Genomic DNA, 21539 nt, shown 5'->3' on the forward strand with positions numbered 1-21539 from the left:
TAGTATAGTGGGTTTTGAAAACTAAAGCTTTTTTCCCTTTCTAACTTCAAGAAATAAGCAGGCAGACAGTTTTTTCTTATCTAAATCTTTATTAGAAGAAAAAACAAACAGAATTAAAACAATGAGTAACAACAAATTTCATTAAAGATTAAATATTTTAGTTATCAAAGATATTTAGACAACATGGTCCTAATATTTCTGCACAGCAGAAACACATTGATCATAGAGCTCAGACTGCCACGTGCTCTTGTGAGTTTGCTTTTGACATAAAAGAATATCTAAAGTCCCGTGTAAACAAGTGCAAAAATAGAGAAACTGATAGCAACTTATTGTTGATTCTCGAAGCTGTCACAAATTATCATGTGTGACTGACATCCCTTTGGGAGAATGCTTTATGGATTCTTCCTATAACAAACTGAGTTCATTTTCTTTAGAGTTAGGAGTACTAGTAAAGTTAGTTAAAATTGAATTAGAAATTGTGTTCCTGTTTAGATTAGCACAGTAAAAATTAACATATGGTAAGTAAACTGATTATCAAAAGTTGGACAATGAAATAACATACATGGAACACTCCTTGATGGCAATAACAATCATTTAAAATGGAGCTATGCAGTCCAGGACATCCGGGAGCACCCTTTCTCAGGGTGAAGTTTTCCTTCATAATTTCTCAAAGTTTCCCTTCCACATCTGTGTAAAACACTGAGAAATGTAGTCTCATACCTATCGTATTTTCAAAGCTCTACTATAGAAAAGAGTACATTTTTAAACTTCTCACTTTTAGTAAAAAAAGAAGTCCGACCAGTGACCTCACAGCGCGTAGCACACATTCAAGAATGTCCAGGAGGCGCAAAGGAATTTGTTTATGCTGCAAACTGCACTCGACGTAGCGAGGGTATCAGACACACTGAAATGACAAATGTTTCCAACCAGTGAGCTAAGAGGAAAACAAATGCAAGAAGACTTGTTTTAATCACTAACATTGCAGGTATTTTTTTTTAAACAATGTTTGTAAACTTGCCCACAAAAGCTGGGTAATATTAAACAGCCAGTAAGGCACTTTGTCAGAGAGGACGAAGTAGTAAAGGCTGGATGATTGGCAATTTGCTTAATAGGAAACATTCTATACTTAGAGCAAAATCTGGAGCCGGGCGGTCTTTTACCAATTTACTGTCAAACAGGAGTGGGAAAAACTTTAAAATGTTCTGCTTTGCTTTGTGTACCAATTTTCCCTGCAGAAGTTTTTTTTAGTTGTAATTTTAAAAATCTATTAGGAGCTATCAATTTCAATAATGTATCGTTTTTCTATCTAATATTTAAAAGAATATTGACATATTCACCAGTATTTTTGAAACATCCAAGCCACTCTATTTAAAAATGAATTACAAAACAAAAGACCCTAGTATAAAAATGTTCCATGTTATTAACAATTCCCTTGTGACTTCTGATGGCTTCACATATTACAGTATAAGCTTTGGTATAAAACATGCAAACAAAGCCAACAAGGGCGTGAGTACAGTGTCCCAAACACAAAGCACTTATGAAACGAGTGTGGCGCAAACACAGCAGATGAGGAAAAGGTAACAAACACACAGCTGCAGATGATCAGAGTTTGCACTTCTACTGCTTCTCAGTTCGTGTGCCTTGCGCCTTCAAAATCTTCAGCAGGGAGTGATTCATGTAATAGGGTCTTTCAGTAGAACCATCGTTCCTTTCTAAATCTTCCACTAGGAGGAAGAACGGCACAGAATAAATATCAAAGCAAAACTGTAAGAGAAGTAACACCGCCACCTGCTGCATTCTTGCTTTACAGCAGTTAAAAATTTCTTTTTGAAACAGCATAGTTTGGCATCTACATTATTGTAAACATAACTATGAGAAAACAATCAGCCCTTGTTAGTATGTCAATAGGTATTATCTCACTCTGCGTACCAGGTCGGGTTCTGCCAATAGTTTACGCCTCTCAGCTGCGTGATTGAGGTAATAATGTTTACCCTTTTTTGGACAGCAAACTTAATTACAAAAAACCTAAAAGATTCAACGGGAATCTCTAAATTCACCTTCCAATTCCTTAGAAGTACTATGTTTGCAGTTTGCTTTCTAAACGGTCATATTTGTTCAAAATTTCTTTCGTTTGGCCGTACACAATTCAGATAGCATAGTTTTTAAAAATAAGATTTATAAATTTTAGTATATTGCAAATCCTTAAACTGCAGATTTTAAGAAATATTGCTATTTTTCAGTTATTAGCTTTTCTTTGTAAAAAAAAGTAGCTTCTAATTTTTTTCCTCAAAATCAATGCTTATTTTTACTCTAATACATTTCAATTACACAAAGAAGCTATTAATGGAGAATATTTTGCTGACTAGAAATAAACCCATAATATAGTTAAAACTTAAAGGAAAGAATTAGTTTTTTCCTTTAAGTTGTAAAGAAATTACTTAGAAATATTGAACAAAATTGCATTTCTTTTCCTATGATTTTGTGCCCAAGTGTTACATCCTTAAAATATAGCCAAGTTTAGAATGTACCTCCATATAGTTCAGTAAAAGCTTTTACTCTAGACAATTTTCTGGTCTAATCAGTAGATACAATGTTAAACATATACTACATTGGCCGCATCTGGCACCATGAATCTAAAACATCAAAGAAGCTACAATTGTTAGAAGTCTCCAAATTATTCTCAGTTTTCTTTCTCAATTTTCTACCTCTTAAAACAGCCATGAATATAAGGAGAAAATAGGCAAGTAGTTTTATATTTTGATTTATATTTCAATCAAGCGATTTTCCAACTTTTATATGTATCAGAATCAACTAGAAAACTTTATAATAATTCACAAGGTGCCCCACACCCAAACACAATGTATCAGAATCTCTTAGGGTGAGGCACAAGCATTTATATTTTTAACAAGTTCTCAGAGTGATTCTGATACACACAAAAATTAAAAATTGTTCTGATTCCTCATTATGAACTTTTTGGCTACTCTTTATCATTTTCAGCACTTAAGATGGAGGTAACTACGTCACTAGATGTCGCAATCCCTGTATTGCTGAATAGTAAAATAAGAGTAATAACCATCTAGAAAGACAGGTTGTCACTCTTCTCTGAATTATACTTCAAGGGGAATGAAAATGAAGAAGGCCCATTGTCAAACTGTGAAGCCAATCAACACTTCTGACAATCTCAGGAAAGTGAGCCAAGAACAAGATGGTGGCTGTTAGAAGGGCGAATTTTTTGAATATCTTCCCTATGCATTGGCTTCTTGCTTTACCTGCGATGGAGTCAACCGCAATCTAGGTTTTCACACTTTAGGATCATTAAATAAATTAGTATTTGCACTGATTCGTAACACAACGATCCAATTCTGGCTCTCTTCTTGGACACATGGATCACGTTCAGATCACAATGTCAGACCAGCATGTTCTTTTCTGTCAATACATACATAACCCTTATATGCAAGCTTAGTGTAAAAGCCAAAAGGATACTACTTGAGTCAATACTCCTTTGGGGGTACATTTTTACGTCGTTAGCTGTATCATATGCACTCGCACACAGGATGGGGAAGCAAAGTGTGAAAGGCTCACGCATGGCTGCCAGAACCCGGCTCCTTGGTCTGGCCAGCAGGCGGAACACGGCAATAACCGTCCTAAAGCCTCAAGGGATGGATTTTCTAACCCACAGTATGCCCCCAGGAGGTGTTTAGGGAGGACTGCGAGTACATTTCCTCGGGGTAAAATCCAAAGTGTCGTATCTTTTCTCTTTCCTCACTGAAAGTTGGGCTAAAATCAAGCCCTTTGTAGAACACAGCCAGTCTCTTTAATCTAGAAAACCAGGTATGGTATTCTCATGGAAAAATACAGTCACTCTTTCAAAAGAAATCCATACCAACTTCCTGCATGGTGGGAATAGGAACATAGGAATCTGTCTCTCTTTGGGTTGAGACAAAAGTCATGAGTTATGTGGACATTTCAGTTCTGTTTAGAATACTTTTATGGTGGCCAGGCATTCATATTATTAACAACAACATCGCAGAACTCAGATTCAACTTCACCGTAAATATATCACTAAAACAAAACGGGCTGTGAAGATTCCACAGTAATTCACCTAGCCCTGCTCTCTATGGACCCTGTAAGACATTGACATCTATATGTTTGTTATAAACTTGAATCACTTACTGAAATATACTTCCTAGGGAATCGTTAATACAAGTTTCATCACAGTTGAGCGAGTTGTCCACTGGCTTGAGCAGTACAAGCATGACCATAGCACCATATTTACAAACTTAGTACCATATGCTGGTTAACTATAAATCAGTCGTTTTATGGCTAATCCATTATACAGTTATAGCACTTTCAGAAATTGCCTGAATATCCTTTACAAATATACAAGTATAAAAAGAAAGGCTATCAAATTGCTGCGATGAGCAACAGCACGCCGAGTTATAAAAGTTTTTCAAATTCATTCGGCTACAGACTTTAAAAAAATGTGGGACATTTACAACGTGCCCTCCAGCTGGGGCTGCAGCTGGTCTATGGAGCACCCTGGTTCACAGAGACTACTGGTAACAGATGCCTCAGGTGGCACCAGGTTCTGGCTTTTGAGGAACAAGCGCAGAGATTTCACGTTACTCAAAAGCATCATTTTCAAGTTACAAATGACCTAATTTACAAAACTTCCACTTAAAAACGAGTGGCACTGTTTGAAGCTTTTCTACTCTTTCTGCTTCTGGGGAACTAGTTGCTTCTTGTTCAGCATCCCGTGCAGGGTAGGGGCTATGAAGTAGGGTTTTTCTGTAGATCCATCATTTCTTTCCAGATCTTCACCTGTGTATGCAGCAGCCAAAGCAGGCAAAAGCAGCGAGCAGCGGCAGAACAATTACATGCATTTTTATACATTGGAGAGTCGAACAGGGAGAAATCAGAGAAATCAGTGTTAGAAAGTCAAGTATAAGACAAATCAGTGCAGTTTAGTTCCGACGTTGGACAAAGCAAGGGGCTTCAACCTCTGCCAGGGAGCACTGAAATTTCCTAAATCCCACCCACTCCAAAGAGGTTTATTTTGATTGTTTAAAGGTAAATGAATCTTTCATGTGCTTTCAAAAGTGTTATCTTTAAGTTCTGTCACTATTTATTTCAGAAAGGTAAATTGCCACATCTTCTGAGACAAAGCTGAATAAAAAGGGTATTCTTCTTGTGATAAATGAAGAATAATTGAACTCCAAAGATCAAAGCCCCTTTTAATGGTATACCATACCTTAACAGTACATGTGAAAAAACTGAGACCCAGAAGTGTAAGATGATTCTCCTGAAGTCAGAAGGTCTCGGGCCCTCAGGGTTAGGAGTACCCAGTCTCTTGACATCTAGTTTGGTTCCGGTCCTGCTTAACGCTAGGACATTCTGTCCTGAATCCTTGCAGTCGTCTGCGATTACATTCTAAAGCTAATACCAGTGTTTCCTAACTTTCTAATTTACCTTCCTGCTTTGTCTAGGCTTATAATAAAATGTTGGGGTGTTCACTGTTGGGTGTAGGGCGGAAGTAGCAAAATGATGCTGAGAATTAAGTTTCCTGCAGATACATACAATTCACAGCAGATAATATCTATTAATAAATACATAAATGCAATTTCATCCTAAGTTTTGGCTAGCACATTTAAAAAGATTTGTTACTTACAGCCTTTATTTATTATAAAATAAAGGATAAAAATGTTACATAAAACCATATAATCATAGTTTGCGAAAAAAGTAATTTTCCATCACAGTCTTTGGAAATGGTTAGATTATTTGTTTAGTAGAGTTTTGTATCATTATGTCTCATAGTGACTTTCCTCACACAGAACATGAAAAGCTAAGGAGGAAAACACGACAGACACCTAACATTTTTGTTATTTCTTCCTGAAATTGCATACCCCATATCGCATATCACATGTCATACAGCGATGTCACTACCACCCTTGGGGTGTTGGTAGAAGACCTGGTACGGATCACATCAATAATCATCAGCAACTGTTGTTTTTTCCCATCCTGGGACCAAAACTCTCAGTGCCCTGGAATGATAAAAAGATGCTGTTTTCCTATAAATAAAGTGTTTGCAAATGGTTTGCATTTTTAAAAACGCCAGTTTTTCCAGCAGTCAAGATTTTAGGTATAAAAAGGTATATAAAAAATAAAAGGTACAGTTCCACACAGTCATAATTTGGCTTAGAGTATCACTTAAGAAGAATGTTTTCCAAAGTAAGGTGTTGCCCATAGTAACAGGTGAGAAGGGTAAAGAAATACAGTTTGGTTTCCCTTATTCTCTGTGCCTGAAGGGAAGAGAGGAGAGTCCCGGAAAGGAAACTATTCATGTTCAATACACAATGATTTGAATCAAAGACAAGAGTCCCTGAAAGGAGACTATTTGTGTTCAATACACAATGTATTGAATAAAGCTGAAATTACAGCTGGTTTCCAAGTTGGCCATTATTAATATGGAAGGGTGAAAAACACTTACTGCTCAAATTTTAAATCCTCTGTAAAATTTAAATTGCTCAAAATTTACCAAAGTTTCCAAAGACTGGGAACTAGTAGGTTCTGGACATTTCCTAAGATACACTTTGGGAAAATTTTTAAGTTTATGAGAATGGGGACTATCCCAGTGGAATCTCCCAGAATTGTTCCCATGACTAGTGTCCGAGGTGAGAGAAGAGATCTGGGAACGTTTGAGAGTTCTCTACTGTGTGGTAGGCACTGCCTTACTCCCATGCTTCTGATTCCAGCTCAGGTATGAGATTGGTTCAGTGGTATTTTAGTAGGTGGCTTTTCCTAGCAAAGCACTGAGGCACTAAGAAAAGATTAAACATTTCGGTTCCATTTACAGCCAGAGGAAGAGCTAAGTAGTACACAAAGTTCTGCTGACTTCTTTAACCAGTGACTGGAAATGGATTTTTAAATTTCAGGAAGAAAAAACAAAAATAAGGTCAAACCATTTTTCTAGGAGGTTTGCCTTGCATATTTCTCCCTATCGTTTTCATCTTCTCTCCTGACCCCAGCATGAAGTTCGTGCTGTGGGTTATGCTAAAAACACAAACTTAGTTTTGTATGGATGGAGTGGATCGCTCAGCAATGCCCTGTTATAGAATGTTTCCTTTATTTCTCTTAAGAGCAATATGCCGGAGAAATAATCTCTCAGAGGGTAGAGTTGTAGGGCTAACAAGTTCCATTCTTTCACCAGCCGACCTTACTTTCTCCAGGTTGAAGGTGAGAGAAGGATCAAACTCTTGAGGGCACTAAGTTCTCCAGGACTTTTAAGATGAAGTGCTAACAGAAAACATTCATTTTGTGTATGCAAGTTATACACGTCACACAGGGGCACCATGAATAAGCCAGTGTGCAAGCTCTAAGGCAGTGAATATTTTTACTCTAAACATTGGAATTGATCTAGCCATTTCCTAGACGTGCTCTTCTATGAATCCTTTCCATTTGTCCCATTTGTCATTGTGTTACCTAATGTGAATTCGTCCCTGTGTGTCTTTGAAACCAGTGTCAGCTTGGCTTTATCAGAATCTATAAAGGCTCTCTTCAAAGAGTTTCCAAAGCCCAGTTATGTCCTCAGTTCTGTTAATAAAGTACTACAGCAGCCAATCATAATAAATTCAAAAACATGGGGAAAGAAAAAAATCATTTCATGTTAACTCCATGCCATGAAGCTGGAGGTTCATTTCAATAGCTGACTCTCTGGTGCTTTGCAAACTCCATTCTCTCAGCCATTAAGTTTTAAAGAGCACCTACTAAACAAATTTGTCTCTTTATAAATAAACACTGTTTTGTGATTTCAGCCAGGTCATAGCAAATTCACAAGTCAGCTATGGACATGGGTCTTAATCTCATCTTTCGGTTTTCCACTGAAGAGGGCAAACACGTATTCCGGAAACTTACAGAAGCAGATGAAAAGTGTGTCGATACACATGGCATAGACGCTGAAGAACCCATGCGCAACTAGGTAAGACCCAACCACGACTGTCTGTGAGGAGAAAGGAAGAGAATGATGAGGTCATTACGTTGTCTAAAAGAACTATAGTTCAGCTTTGTAGGAAGGTCGGGATGAGAAAGCTTGGAAGTACTCTGTGTTGAAAAAGATCTCAATATAGAGAAAAAAACCTTTTCAATATAATGTTTTTCAGTGCTCTGTAGTGGGATTTAAACAAAATGTACTGGATAATTGGCCAATTTTCTTACCACTACTCCCAATCCCTACCAAATATATGCTGTATTTAGGATTCCGCACACGGAGGCAGTAGCATAGGAGTTCAGGGCACACACTGCTAAGGTTTCAATCACAGCCCAGGCTTTCACTCAACAAGTGTTGGTGGGAGAGGGGAGAACATGAATCACAATAATAGTATTTGTGACACACGGAATGAGTGAGTTAACATATGGTAGTAGACACCACAGGACTCCATCCAAGTCCTCCTCCAGTTCTGGGGAATGCAGGCTGCTTCCCTCGTACAGATTGCCCTCCAGGCGGGGAACTGCCTCAGCCTAGCTTACGCCCCATCCAGAGGGCAACCTGGCCAATGGCCGCTTCACATGGCATACGAAGGCTCAGCCCCCTAGTCAGAACTTCCTATAATTTATGTCTGAGGCTTCAGCTTTAACTGCAACACGGGTCAGCTTCTTCCTTTGCCCGGACCTGCCCCCTTAGCTTCTTTAAAAGTGTATCTCAGAAGACTTTCTAATAAACCTTTTGCATTCAATCCTCTGTCTCAGAGACTGTTTCTAAGGAACCCAGTCTTTCAAACGGAATGAGGCTTGGCACAAAGTAACACTGGTAACATTAGCTATCATTATTTCTCTTATTTCTTTTTTTTAAGTTTGCCATCTCTGATAAATCAGAGTAGATACTATGGAATGAATTGTGTCCCCTCTCAATTCGTATGTTGAAATCTAATCCCCAATGTGATTGTATTTGGAGGTGGGGGCCTTTGAGAAGTAATTAGGTTGTAAGGGTAGAGCCCTCAAGAATAGGATTAGTGTCCTTGCAAGAAGAGGCAGGAGAGATAATACCTCTCTCCACCATGTTAGGACACAGCAAAGAGGTGTCCCTTTGCAAACCAGGAAGAGAGTCATCACCAGGAACCAAATCTGTGGGCACCTTGCTCTCGGACTTCTCAGCCTTCAGTATATGAAAAATAAATTCCTGTTGTTTAAGCCACCCAATCTGTGGCATTTTGTTATAGCAGCCTGGACTAAGACACCAGCTCTTACCAGCAAAGGTACCCAGTAGTAATTTAAAGATGTTGGTCCTTCTATAATGATTGAGATTCTCTGTGTGAAGAGTAAAAAGGCCAGGACACCTACAGTGAAAAGACAGAACATATATGTTATGCATTAGTAAAGGACTATAGCTTTTTTGTAGTAAAGGAGTTTTCCTAAGCACCTCGTAAACTTTTATTATTATTACTTACCTATACACCCAGCAACGAGAAGTTTCCCCAGGACTAGTACAAAGTCTGTAACTTTATCCATAACGGCAACTCTAAGAATCAGAAAAAACAAAGCATGATTTCGTGTTTAAATGACAAGTGTTACTTGAAATTTATGAGAACCAATAATTCATCACTTCATTTTGATGGGTTTCGCTGCAACTTGATTTGGCATTGGTTAAATACAAGAACTGAAGTTCTGGGATGAGTTTCTGACATTTTCGATGACGTAAACAGAAGAAGGCGCTGCGGAGCTGTCCGGAACAGTGAGTGCTGTCAGCCCCTCCCTCTCTCCTGTTTGTGGCCTACAGACACCCCGGCCCCTAAGGACGCTGCATGTGTTCCCTGACTTTACTCATGGAGGCCCTGTCAGTGTGGAGGGGGGAAAGGTCAGAGACATGATGATAATGTTCCTGTGAGCGATTTCTTGAGCAGAGTGGATAATACAAATAAATAAATGCCAGTGGATATAAAGACATCAGTGGATGACAGAAGCAACGTTTCTAAGATATAAAAAATGATTGATGGGACAGAGAAGGCTTAAATCTATCAACTTAAAAGACGATATTCAAGTCCCAAATGACCACCACCACTTCAAAAACAACACGCGAAGCGTCTGATGCTCAAGGCTCACCAAATCTTCTATGGAGAGGTCCACCCGGTTTACTTACTTTAACACATTTCTGAGCAGCAGATCAAAAGCATCTCTTGCTGACCTGCAGAAATTTTTGCCATAGATTGCAATCTGGGGAAGACAGTTATTATTCCAGAGTCAGTAACATACTCTTACAAGAGCAAGAGACGATCCTATGACGGGAAGATGAATTCATTCTGTCACCTATACAGATACTCTCATTTCTCTTTCTGACATTTGGGTTTGTGGGAGGCCTGGGGGCTCGGTGTCCTCAACTCTGCACCGCACTCAGAGTCGTTGGCAATAAGGTCTGCTTCAGATGCTGTGTTCCCTTAAACTCTGAGGGGATTAGAGAACTTCAGACGGCAGGATTTTTCTCAAATCTCAGGACATGGTTTCTGTCTTTGAAATGTTTGACTAGGGTTTGTTGCCGAATGGGTTAAATGTTAGAGTTCATATTAAAAATTACTCTCCGGAAATCCACTGCCTTTCGATACACTTGATTTACTGGTTCCAAGACTCAGTACAGTGTTCTCGGTGGAAGTAAATCAGCGACGACTTGAACCTCCACCACTGTTTGAGTCACTGCTGCAGACCCCGTGTCACTGTGATAATAAGCAAGTGTAGTTGCTAAATTTTAGAGGACTTATATTTTTGGTTCCCCTATGTTTAAAAATTTCTTTAGAAGCCTCCGTATTCCCACAGAAAATAAGAAACAAATTTCATTAGGTACTCCCTTTAAAATTCATAAATCTCAGAAAGATATTTTCTTCTCAGAGTGAAACATAGACCAAGTAAGCTGTCCTTCCAATAACCTATGTCAAAGACACACAAAACCATTTTCAATCTAGCATATTTAAACACTTCGAAGGTAAGTCCTGGCTGCTGTGGCTCAGTGGATTGAGCGCTGGCCTGTGAACCAAAAGGTCACTGGTTTGATTTCCATTCAGGGCACATGCCTGGGTTGCAGGCCAGGTCCCCAGTAGGGGGTGCAGGAGAGGCAACCACACATTGATGTTTCTCTCCCTGTCTTTTTCCCTCCCTTTCCCCTCTCTAAAAATCAATAAATAAAATCTTAAAAAAAAAACTTCTAAGGTAAATAAATATTTTCCCTCTCCAAAGAGATACTGAAAGTCATACTGAAGTACAGTTGATATGCTGTCTCAACTAGGAAAGCAGAGCCCCGGATTATGCAGTGGATTTACAAATCCTTACATCCACATGGTGGGGGATTCAACTGCATGATGTGGAAGTGCTTTGAGATGGAAATGTAGACATGGGGCTTGAGTTGGCAAAGAAGTTTAATACATAAAAAACAATCTTCTTACCATAACATAGGCATTTCTGTTCAAAAACTTTACCACTTTCTCCAAACACCAAAAACAGCATTTCAGGCAGTGTTGCAGAAATTTAGATATGTTGTTCTGGGTATCTATGAGAAGACATTTAAATCTATTAATGATTTGAAACTAAACTCTATGAATCAAAAAATAAATTTAAAAAATTTTAGATGCCTTTTAAATTTAAAAAGTGAATTAAAATGTACACAGAATTTCCCATTTTAACTATTTTAAGTGTACAACCCAATAGCACTGAGTACATTCATAATGCTGTGCGTCATCACCATCCATTTCCAGGACTTTTCATCATCTCACATCCAAACTCTGTACCCACTAAAAAAGTAACTCCTCAGTCTCCCCTTCTCCCAGCCCCTGGTTAACTCTCTTATACTTCCGGTCTATATAAATTTACTTCTTCCAGGTACCTCATAGGAGCGAAATTATACAGTATTTGTCCTTTTGTGTCTTGCTTATTACATTTAACATAAAGGTTTTAAGGTTATCATTTCATTCCTTTTTAGAGCTGAATAATATTCCATTGTATGTATATGTCACATTGTGTTTATCCTTTATCTGTTAATGAAATTGGGTTGTTTCTACCTTTTGACTATTATGAATAATGCTGCGATGAACATTGGTGTTCAAATATCTGTTTGAGTCCCTGCTTCTGAGTATATCTAGAAGACTAATTATTGAGCATATGACAATCCTATTTTACTTTTTGAGAAATCGCCATACTGTTTTCCATGGTGGTAACACCATTTTACATTTCCACCAGCAATATACAAGGATTCCAATTATCTTCACCCTACAAACACTTGTTATATTCCATTTTTTATGGTAGCCATTCTAACGGATGTGAAGAGGTACCTCATTATGGTTTTGATTTGCATTTTCAGAAAGACTAATATTGAGCATCTTTTCATGTGCTTATTAACCATCCAGATATCTTGTTTGGAGCGATGTACATGCAAATCCTTTGTGGGAAAGCAAGATGATGACACAGGAGGCCCCCGAACTTCCCTCCGTCCACAGATGCACTGAATGTATAGCTACAACTGGAGTAATCTCCTTTGAGAGAAATCCAAAACTAGCTCAGTGACTCATACACATCAGGCAACCAAGAAAATACCCACGCGGAAATGGGAGGAAGTGTTGGGGTGCACCACCCCATAAACCCTACCCCCTGCACAACACCATACATTTGGGACGATATATTCAATTCTCAGCTTCTTCCCTCTGAAGAATGAAGGGTTTGGACAGCACACCTAGAATTTCAACTTTTAAGACTCCCACCCAAGGGAAAAGTCCTCAAAACACTTAACTCCGAAAGCCATGAAAGCCAGCAGAGTTTGCGTTCACAAGTCCCGTAGGACTTTAGAAAACAAAGCAGCAGCTATGCACAGGCACATGTGCTAGCACTCGCTGTGGCTGTCCTCCCAGGGCTTAGCACACTGAGAGCAGCTAACACAGCCATTCTCCAGTCTTTCTAAGGAAGGGTCTGGCTGCATACTTTATAACCCGCTGCCCGAGGGTCTAATTTGTATGCATCTAGAAGCTAACTATGGTGCTTCAGGGACCCGGGGAAGCTGGTGAGCACTTCCACCACCTCCTGTCTCTAGCTCACTGCATTTATACCACTAGGTCACCAACATCTCTTTGGAAGGAGCTTGTACACATGCCTGGTGCCACAGCACTCGCGGCTGCTGCTTGAGGGATGATCCCCATTTCTTCTGGCCCTGATAGCCAACAGGTCTTGCATTCAGGTCTCCTCAGGACTATGGCAAACAAAGAAGCAGTTTTTAAATGGTGCAGGGGCACACTCCCCACTCCCGCCACAAATAGCTATATACCCTGTCTCTGTGCAGAGGGAGCAGGCAAAAACACCCACCTCCCAGCTTCTCCCTGAAAAGGGCTAAACTACATGTTTTCCTAGCTACTGTCTGAGTGCCTGGCATCTAATCAGCCTGCATCTAGGCTTTGCCTGTGATGCTCCCCTTTGAGACACTGACAGGTCTTGGCACACCTTCAGTTATTGGGAGCCACCAAGAATAACGAAGCCACCAAGAATAACGACGGTGGCTAGGATAGTAAGAAAATTTTAAGAAAAGCAGAAGCTTGGACTGGGCTGATTGATGATGTTCATCTCCTGTATGAGACCAATCTGACATACTAGGAGAGGTGGTTTTTTTATTTAATGTACATTAACCAACACAGAGAGTCAAGGAAAAAAAAGAAACAAGGAAATAAGTTTCAAAGAAAAAATAACAGGATAAATCTCAGAAATTGATCTTAATGAAAGAGATAATGATCATACAATTGCTCACCAAGGTCAGGGGAGCAATGCACGCACAAAATGAGAATTTCAACAGAGATAGAAAACGCAAAAAAAAAAAAAATCAAAATAATTCATAGAACTGAAGAGTATAAAAATTGAACTAAAAATGCATAGAGGGGTTCAATATCAGACTAGATTAAGAAAAAAAAAATCAACAAATGCAAAGATAAGGCAGTGGGATTCATCCAGTCAGAGGAGCAAAAAGAAACAAAAGGTTGAAAACAGTTATCTATAATATCTAGTGGGGTACCATCAAGCAGACCAATATATATGTACTAGAGATCCCAAAAGGAGGAGAAAGAGGCAGAAAACTTACTCAAAGAAATAATGGCTGAGAACTTGCCCAACCTAGGGACACAGACACCTATATTCAGAAAGCCTAAAGAAAGCCAGAAAAAAATGAATCTAAAGAGACTCATACTGAGACACATAAAATTAAATGTTCAAAAGTTAAAAGGAAATTAAAGACAACAGAACAAAAGCAACTTGTTAGTTATAAGGGAACACCCATAAGAACATAAACAGATTATCTACAGAAACCTTAAGGCAAGAATGAAGTAGAATTATATATTTAAAGTGTTGAAAGAAAAAAAACTGCCTACCAAGAAAACTCATGCCATTGTTTGTCCTTCAGAACTGAGAGACAGAGAATTTCAGACAAACAAAAAGTGAGAGTTCATCACTATTAGGCCAGCCTAACAACAATTGTTAAAGGGAATTCTTTAAGATGAAACAAAAGGATGCTAATTAGTAACATGGAAATATATGAAAGTGTAAAACTCACTGGTAAAAGAAAATGTATAGTTAAATTCAGAATACTCTAAAATTGTACTGGTGGTGGGTAAGTTACTTACAACTCTAGCATGAAGGTGGAAGGGAAAACCATTAAAAATAACTCTAATGACAATAGCCTGTTGATACACAATATAAACATATGTAAATTGTGACATCAAAAACATTGTAGCCTGTGATGTGGGGGTGAGTATGAAAATGTAGAGCTTTTCATGTGTTTAAAGTTAAGTTGTTATTAGCTTAAAATAGATTGTTATAACTATAACATGTTTCATGTAAGTCTCATGATAACCACAAAGCCCAAAACCAACAGTAGATACAAAAACATAAAGAGAAAGTGACCAAAGCATTCCACTGCAGAAAAGTAACCAGATTACAAGAGAGGAAGAGAAAAACACACATCTCCACAACGGCCAAAAAACAATTAGCAAAGTGGTAACAGTAAGTTCATAGGTATCAAGAATTACACTTTATATAAATGGATTAAATTTTCCAATCAAAAAATACAGAGTGGCTGAATGAATTAAAAAAAAAAGCCTCAACTATCTGCTACCTACAAGAGCTTTACTTCACCTTTAAACACACACACAGACTGAAAGTGAAGTATTGGAGAAAGATTTTTCATGCAAATGGAAACAAAAGTAAAGCAGGTAGCCCTGGCCAGATAGCTCAGTTGGTTACAGCATCTTCCTGATATACCAAGGTTGTGGGTTTGATCCCAGTTCAGGGCACATACAAGAAGCAACCAGGCGATGCATAAATACATAGAACAAAAAATGGATATTTCTCTCTCTCTTTAAAAAAAATCAATAAAAATAAGTAAAGCTGGCATATTTATCCTTATATCAGACAAAAAAGTCTTTAGGTCAAAAACTATAATAAGAGACAAAGGTCATTATACAATAATAAGGGGTCTATTCATTAAGAGGATATAAAACTGTAAATATTTATGCAGCCAGCATTGGAGCACATAAATGTATAAAGCAAATATAAACTGTTATGAAGGGAGAAATAAACAGCAACATAATCGCAGTGAGGCATTTTAATACCCCACTTTCAACAATGGGTAGATCATCCAGACTGATAATCAAAAGGGAAGCACTAATCTTAAATTACACAATAGACCAGAAGAACTTAACAGACATTTACATTACATTCTATCCTACTACAGCTGAATACATTCTTCTCAAGCACACATGGAATATTCTCCAGGATAGCCTCAATAAATATAAAAAGACTGAAATCATATTAAGCATTTTTGCTGACCACTGGTATGAAACAAGAAGAAAATTGGAAAATTCACAAATATGTGGAAATTAAACAACATGCTACAGAACAAGTAATCAGTCAAAGGAAAAAATCAAAAGGGAAGTCAAAGAGTGTATTAAGACAAATGAAAATGGAAACGCAACATATCCAAAATATGGAAAGCAGCAAAGCAGTTTTAAGAGGGACATAATTGTTCGTAGCCATGATCGCCTATGTTAAGAAAATCTCAAACAATCTAACTATACACTTCTGGAAACTAGAAAAAGAACAAACTGAGCACAAAGTAGAAGAAAGAAAATAGTGAAGATCAGAGATTTTTAAAAAGATAAGTGATATTTATAAACCCTTAGCCAGACTAGTGAAGAAAAGAAAAAACAAAAACAGAAATGAAAGAGGAAATGTTACAACTAATACCACAGACATACAAAGAATCGTGAGATTACTATGAAAAATTTTACACCAACAAATTAGATAACTTAGAAGACACAGATAAACTTCTATAGACATGCAATCTACCAAGACTGAATCATAATAAAATAGAATTTCACCTGAATTAGTAATCAAAAATCTCCCAACAAAGAAAAGACATAGATGGCTTCACTCATGAATTTTACCAAACTTTTAAAGAAGAATTAATCTTCTCAAACTCTTCCAAAAAAATATAAGTACAGCAAGGTCAGCATTATACTGATACCAAAGGTAGGAATGACCCCCTCTCTTCCCTTGTATTCAGCATAGTACTGAAAAACTTAGCCAGAACAATAAGGCAAGTAAAAAAAAAAAAAAAGGCATTCAAATCAAAAAGGAAAAATTAAATTTCTCTTTGTTTGCAGATTACATGACATTATATATATATATATATTAAAAAACCTGCTGTCTTCACCAAAAAACTAGTAGGACAAATTCAGTAAAGTGTCAGAAAACAAAATCAATATACAAAGATCGGTTGCATTTCTATATGTTGACAACTAACTATTGGAGAGAGAAATTAAGAGAACAATTCCATTGGCAATTCCATCAAAAACAATACTGAGAATTAAATTATTAAATTCAAATGATGAGGTGGAAGACCTATGCACTGAAAACTGTAAACCATTAATGAAAAAAAATGAAGAAGACACAAATAAATATAAAAAAATTAAATGTTCATGGAATAGAATTAACATTTTTAAAATGGTCATATTATACAAAACAATTTACAAATTCAATGCAACCCCTATCAAAATTCCAATAGTATGTTTCAAAGAAACTTAAAACAATTCTGAAATTTGAATGAAAACACAAGGGTACAAATAGCCAAAGCAATTGAGAAATAAAAAAGCTGAAGTCATTGTACTTATTGCTTTCAAGCTATATTCCAAAGTTATAGTAATCAAAACAGTGTGGTAGTGATATAAAAATTGACCCATACGTGAATGAAACAGTAGAGAGAGCAGAAATACACTCATGAACATACAAAGTCTGTCTGGAAAAAGTCCAACCATTGTTAATAGAATAACAGTTTGTGCAACATCCATGTAACCTGGCAGCCCAGGAGAGTGGACTGGCATGTGCATGCATGACCAATGATGACTTCACTGTACTACAGCACGGACAGTAGATGCAGTTGAGTGAGCATGTGTGCTGTGTGGCTGTTGCATTCCTAATGACTGAGTGAGTAGAGCAACGAGTCTACATCGAATTTTGTATTAAGCTTGAATATTCCTCCATAGAAACTATTCCTATGATTCAGAAGTCTGCGGCTATGGGCAACTGTGATGGGCAGCTTCATAATGACAATGTGCCTACTCATGAATCATGTCTCGTGCAGAGTTTTGGTGAAACCCAGGTGACTCAGCCCCCCTACAGCCCAGATTTGGCATTCTGTGACTTCTGGCTTTTTCCCAAACTAAAATCACCTTTGAAAGAAAAGAGATTTCAGACCATTGATGACATTCAGGAAAATATGAGGGGCAGCTGATGGTGATTGGGAGAACTGTGTGAGGTCCCAAGATGCCTACTTTGAAGGGGATCAAGGTGTCATTGTCCTGTGTATGATGTTTCTTGTATCTTGTATCTTCAATAAATGTCTCTATTTTTCCTATTACATGGCTGGATACCTTCTGGACAGACCCTGTATGGTCAATTAATTTTTGACAAAGGAGCTAAACATACAATGTAGAAAAGATGGTATCTTCAATAAATAAAGCTAGGAAAAGTGGATATCTATACACAAAAGAATAAAATTAGACCCTTATCTTACACCATGTCCAATAATCAACTCAAAATGGATTAAAGACTTGAAATTAATCCTGAAACCATAAAACTAAAAGAAAACATAGGGGTAACCTCTTTGACATTGGTATTGGCAATGATTTTTTATTTTATTTTATTTTTATTTTTTAAGTATTTTTATTGGTTATGCTATTACAGTTTTTCCAATTTCCCCCCCTTGTCCCCCTTCCCCCTGCCCACCCCAACCCTCCAACATCCCTCCCACTTAGTTCATGTCCATGGGTTGTACGTATAAATTCTTCGAGTCCTCTGTTTTCTATACCATTTTTATCTCTCCCCATCTATTTTATGTCTACTAACCATGCTTCTTCTTCCTTGTACCTTTTCCCCCCATTCCTCCTCCCCCACCTTGAAATATCTCCTTGTGATGTCCATTTCTCTGATTCTGTTCCTGTTCTGGTTGTTTGTTTAGTTTTTGTTTTCTTTGTTTTTATTTTCTTTTAGGTTCATTTGTTGATAGTTGTGAGTTTGTTGTCATTTTACTGTTCATATTTTTGACCTTCTTTTTCTTAGACAAGTCCCTTTAATGTTTCTTTTAATAATGGCTTGGTGATGATGAACTCCTTTAACTTGACCTTATCTGGGAAGCACTTTATCTGCCCTTCCATTTTAAACGAAAGCTTTGCTGGATAGAATAATCTTGGATGTAGGTCCTTGCCTTTCATGACTTCAAATACTTCTTTGCAGCCCTTTCTTGCCTGGAAGGTTCCTTTTGAGAAATCAGCTGATAATCTTATGGGCACTCCGTTGTAGGTAACTGTCTCTTTTTCTCTTGTTGCTTTTTGGATTCTCTCCCTATCTATAATCTTGGGTAACTTAATGATGATATGCCTCGGTGTGTTCCTCTTTGGGTCCAACTTCTTTGGGACTCTCTGGGCTTCCTGGACTTCCTGGAAGTCTATTTCCTTTGCCAGATTGGGGAAGTTTTCCTTCATTATTTGTTCAGATAAGTTTTAAATTTTTTGCTGTTGTTCCTCTCCTTCTGGCACCCCCTTAATTCAGATGTTGGAACATTTCAGGTTGTCCCAGAGGTTCTTAAGTCTCTCTTTATTTTTTTGAATTTTTGTTTCTTCCTTTTCTTCTGGATGGATGTTTATTTCTTTCTTTTGTTCCAAATCATTGCTTTCAGTACTGGGAGTTTCTCCTGCTAGGGCAACCGCCGTAGTCCACAGCCACCTCTGAGTCTCAGTTTTCCCCATAAGTCAGCCCCTCCAGCACAGCCTGCCCACAGAGCTGGACAGCTAGCCCCGCCCCCATGGTCTGCCATGGTTTAGAGGTTTTTCTGAGTCAGCCTATGCTGGTCTGCTGCCTTACCGGTCTGGTTGTTCTGGTTGATTTTTTCTTTAATTCCTTGGTTGTCAGAGTTCCATGCATTTTGATTTTCTGGTGCTTTTGATTGTTTATTGATTTTATATTGGTTGTTATGCTCCATTTGGTTGTGCGTGGAAATGACGAGTTTCTACCTACGCCTCCGCCTTGGCTGGAACTCTGGCAATGATTTTTTAAACGCAAAGTCAACAAAAGCAAAAATAAACAAGTGGAACTACATCAAACTAAGAAGCTTATGCACAGCATAGGAAACTATCAATAAAATGAACAGTGAACCTATGGAACGGAAAATAATATTTGAAAACCATAAATGTGATAAGAAGTTAATACCTAAAATATACAAGGTCTCAGAATTCAACAGCAAAAACAAAAGAAAACAAAACCCCAAATAATATAATTTAAAAAAAGTAGGCAAAGAACCTGAGTAGACATTTTTCCAAAGAAGAAATACAAAAGGCCAATAGTTGTACTGAAAGGTAATCATCATCAATAATCATCAGAGAAATGAAAGTCAAAACCACAATGAGATATCACCTCTCACCTGTCAGGATGTCTACAGCAAAAAGACAAGAGATAAGTGTTGGTGAGGATGTGGAGAAAAGGGAACCCTGTACACTGATGATGAGAATGTAAATTGATGTGTCTGCTGTGGGAAACAGTATGGATTTTCCTCAAGAAATTAAAAACAGAACTACCACATGATCTAGCAACTCCACTTCTGGGTATGTGTATGAAAGACATGAAGCCACTGTCTCAGAGAGGTGTCTGTACTCCCGTGCTCACCGCAGCATTGTTCCCAATGTCCGATGTATGGAAACTTCCTACATTTCATTTGATGGATCAGTGGATAAAGGAAATATGGTATAGATACACAATGGAATATTATTCAGTTCTAAAAAAGAAGGAAATACTGCTTTTTCAACAACAGAAATGGACCTGGAGGGCATTACGCTAAGTGAAATAAGCTAGGTGAAAGACAAATATGCATGGTATCATTTATATGTGGAATAAAAAAGAAAGTTGGACTCATCTAGACAGAAAACAATGGAGGTAGCTGCAGGCTGAGGGATGAGGAAATAGGGAGAAGGTGGTAAAAGGGTACAAACTTTTGTAATAAGATAAGTAAGGTCTTAGGATCTAAGGTATAACATGGTGAATATAGTGATAATTCTATATTACATAACTGAAATTTGCTAAGAGAATAGAATGTAAGTGTTTGTACCGAAAAAAGGAAGAAGAAAAATAAAGGTAATATGTGAGGTGATGTGATGGGTGTGTTCATTACCTCAAATGTGAGAAGCCTTCTACAATCTATATGTGTACCCCCAAAAATCATCATGTTGTACACTTTCAACGTATTGCAATTTCATTTGTCAAGTATACATCTCAATAAAGCTGAAAAAATTTGATGGCATTAAAAAATCCTTTGCCCATGTTGAATTGGGTTTATTGTTGAGTTGCAGAAGTTCTTTATTTATTCTAAATAGTGGCCACTTCTCTATCATACAATTTGCAAATATTTTCTCCCATTCTGTGAGATGTCTTTTCACTCTCTTGACAGTGTCCTTAGATAATTATTTTCTATTATTTTGATGAAGTCTAGTTTTTGTTTTGTCTTTTGTTGTCATGTCTAAGAAATCATCATATCTAATGTCATGAAGATGTCTTCCTATGCTTTCTTCTAATAGTTTTATATTTTCAGCTTTAATGTTTAAGCCTATAATCCATTTTGAAATAATTTATGTATATGATGTAAGGTAAGGGTCCAAATTCATTATTTTGCATATAGAAACCCAGTTTTACTAGTAACATTAGTTGAAGAAACTGTCCGTTCCCCACTGAATGGGCTTATAATGAGCTATTATTTGCGGATTCTCTGTTCTATCCTACATCCATGTGTCTGTCCTTATGCCAGAGCCACACTGTTTTGATGACCGTATCTCTGTATTGTTTTAAAATCAGGAAATATCAATGTTCCAAATTTGTTGTTCTGTTTCAGGATTGTTTGGCAATTAATAATATTTTAAAGTGCATTCTAAACAGACTTTATATGTTTATAAACTACCTGTCATGTATGAAGATTTATGCCAATGATGCTGATATTT

The 21539-nt window shown here is 37.5% G+C and overlaps 1 protein-coding gene across 1 annotated transcript in view; it reads right to left on the reverse strand.

Annotated features, from left to right (window-relative positions):
- Window positions 1–237: 237 nt before the first annotated feature.
- The window catches only part of SLC44A5 (solute carrier family 44 member 5), a 123815-nt gene continuing 102513 nt past the window's right edge, over window positions 238–21539 (reverse strand). The window contains exons 17-22 of the mRNA XM_024565344.3: window positions 11421–11524; window positions 10130–10203; window positions 9441–9511; window positions 9241–9329; window positions 7912–7996; window positions 238–1724 (exon numbers count right to left, since the gene is read on the reverse strand). Of these exons, the coding sequence (XP_024421112.2) occupies window positions 1618–1724; window positions 7912–7996; window positions 9241–9329; window positions 9441–9511; window positions 10130–10203; window positions 11421–11524 (530 nt within the window). The 3' untranslated portion in view covers window positions 238–1617. The remainder of the gene's footprint in view (window positions 1725–7911; window positions 7997–9240; window positions 9330–9440; window positions 9512–10129; window positions 10204–11420; window positions 11525–21539) is intronic.

Source organism: Desmodus rotundus, chromosome 3 (assembly GCF_022682495.2).
Source record: "Desmodus rotundus isolate HL8 chromosome 3, HLdesRot8A.1, whole genome shotgun sequence".
NCBI classification, from domain to species: domain Eukaryota; kingdom Metazoa; phylum Chordata; class Mammalia; order Chiroptera; family Phyllostomidae; genus Desmodus; species Desmodus rotundus.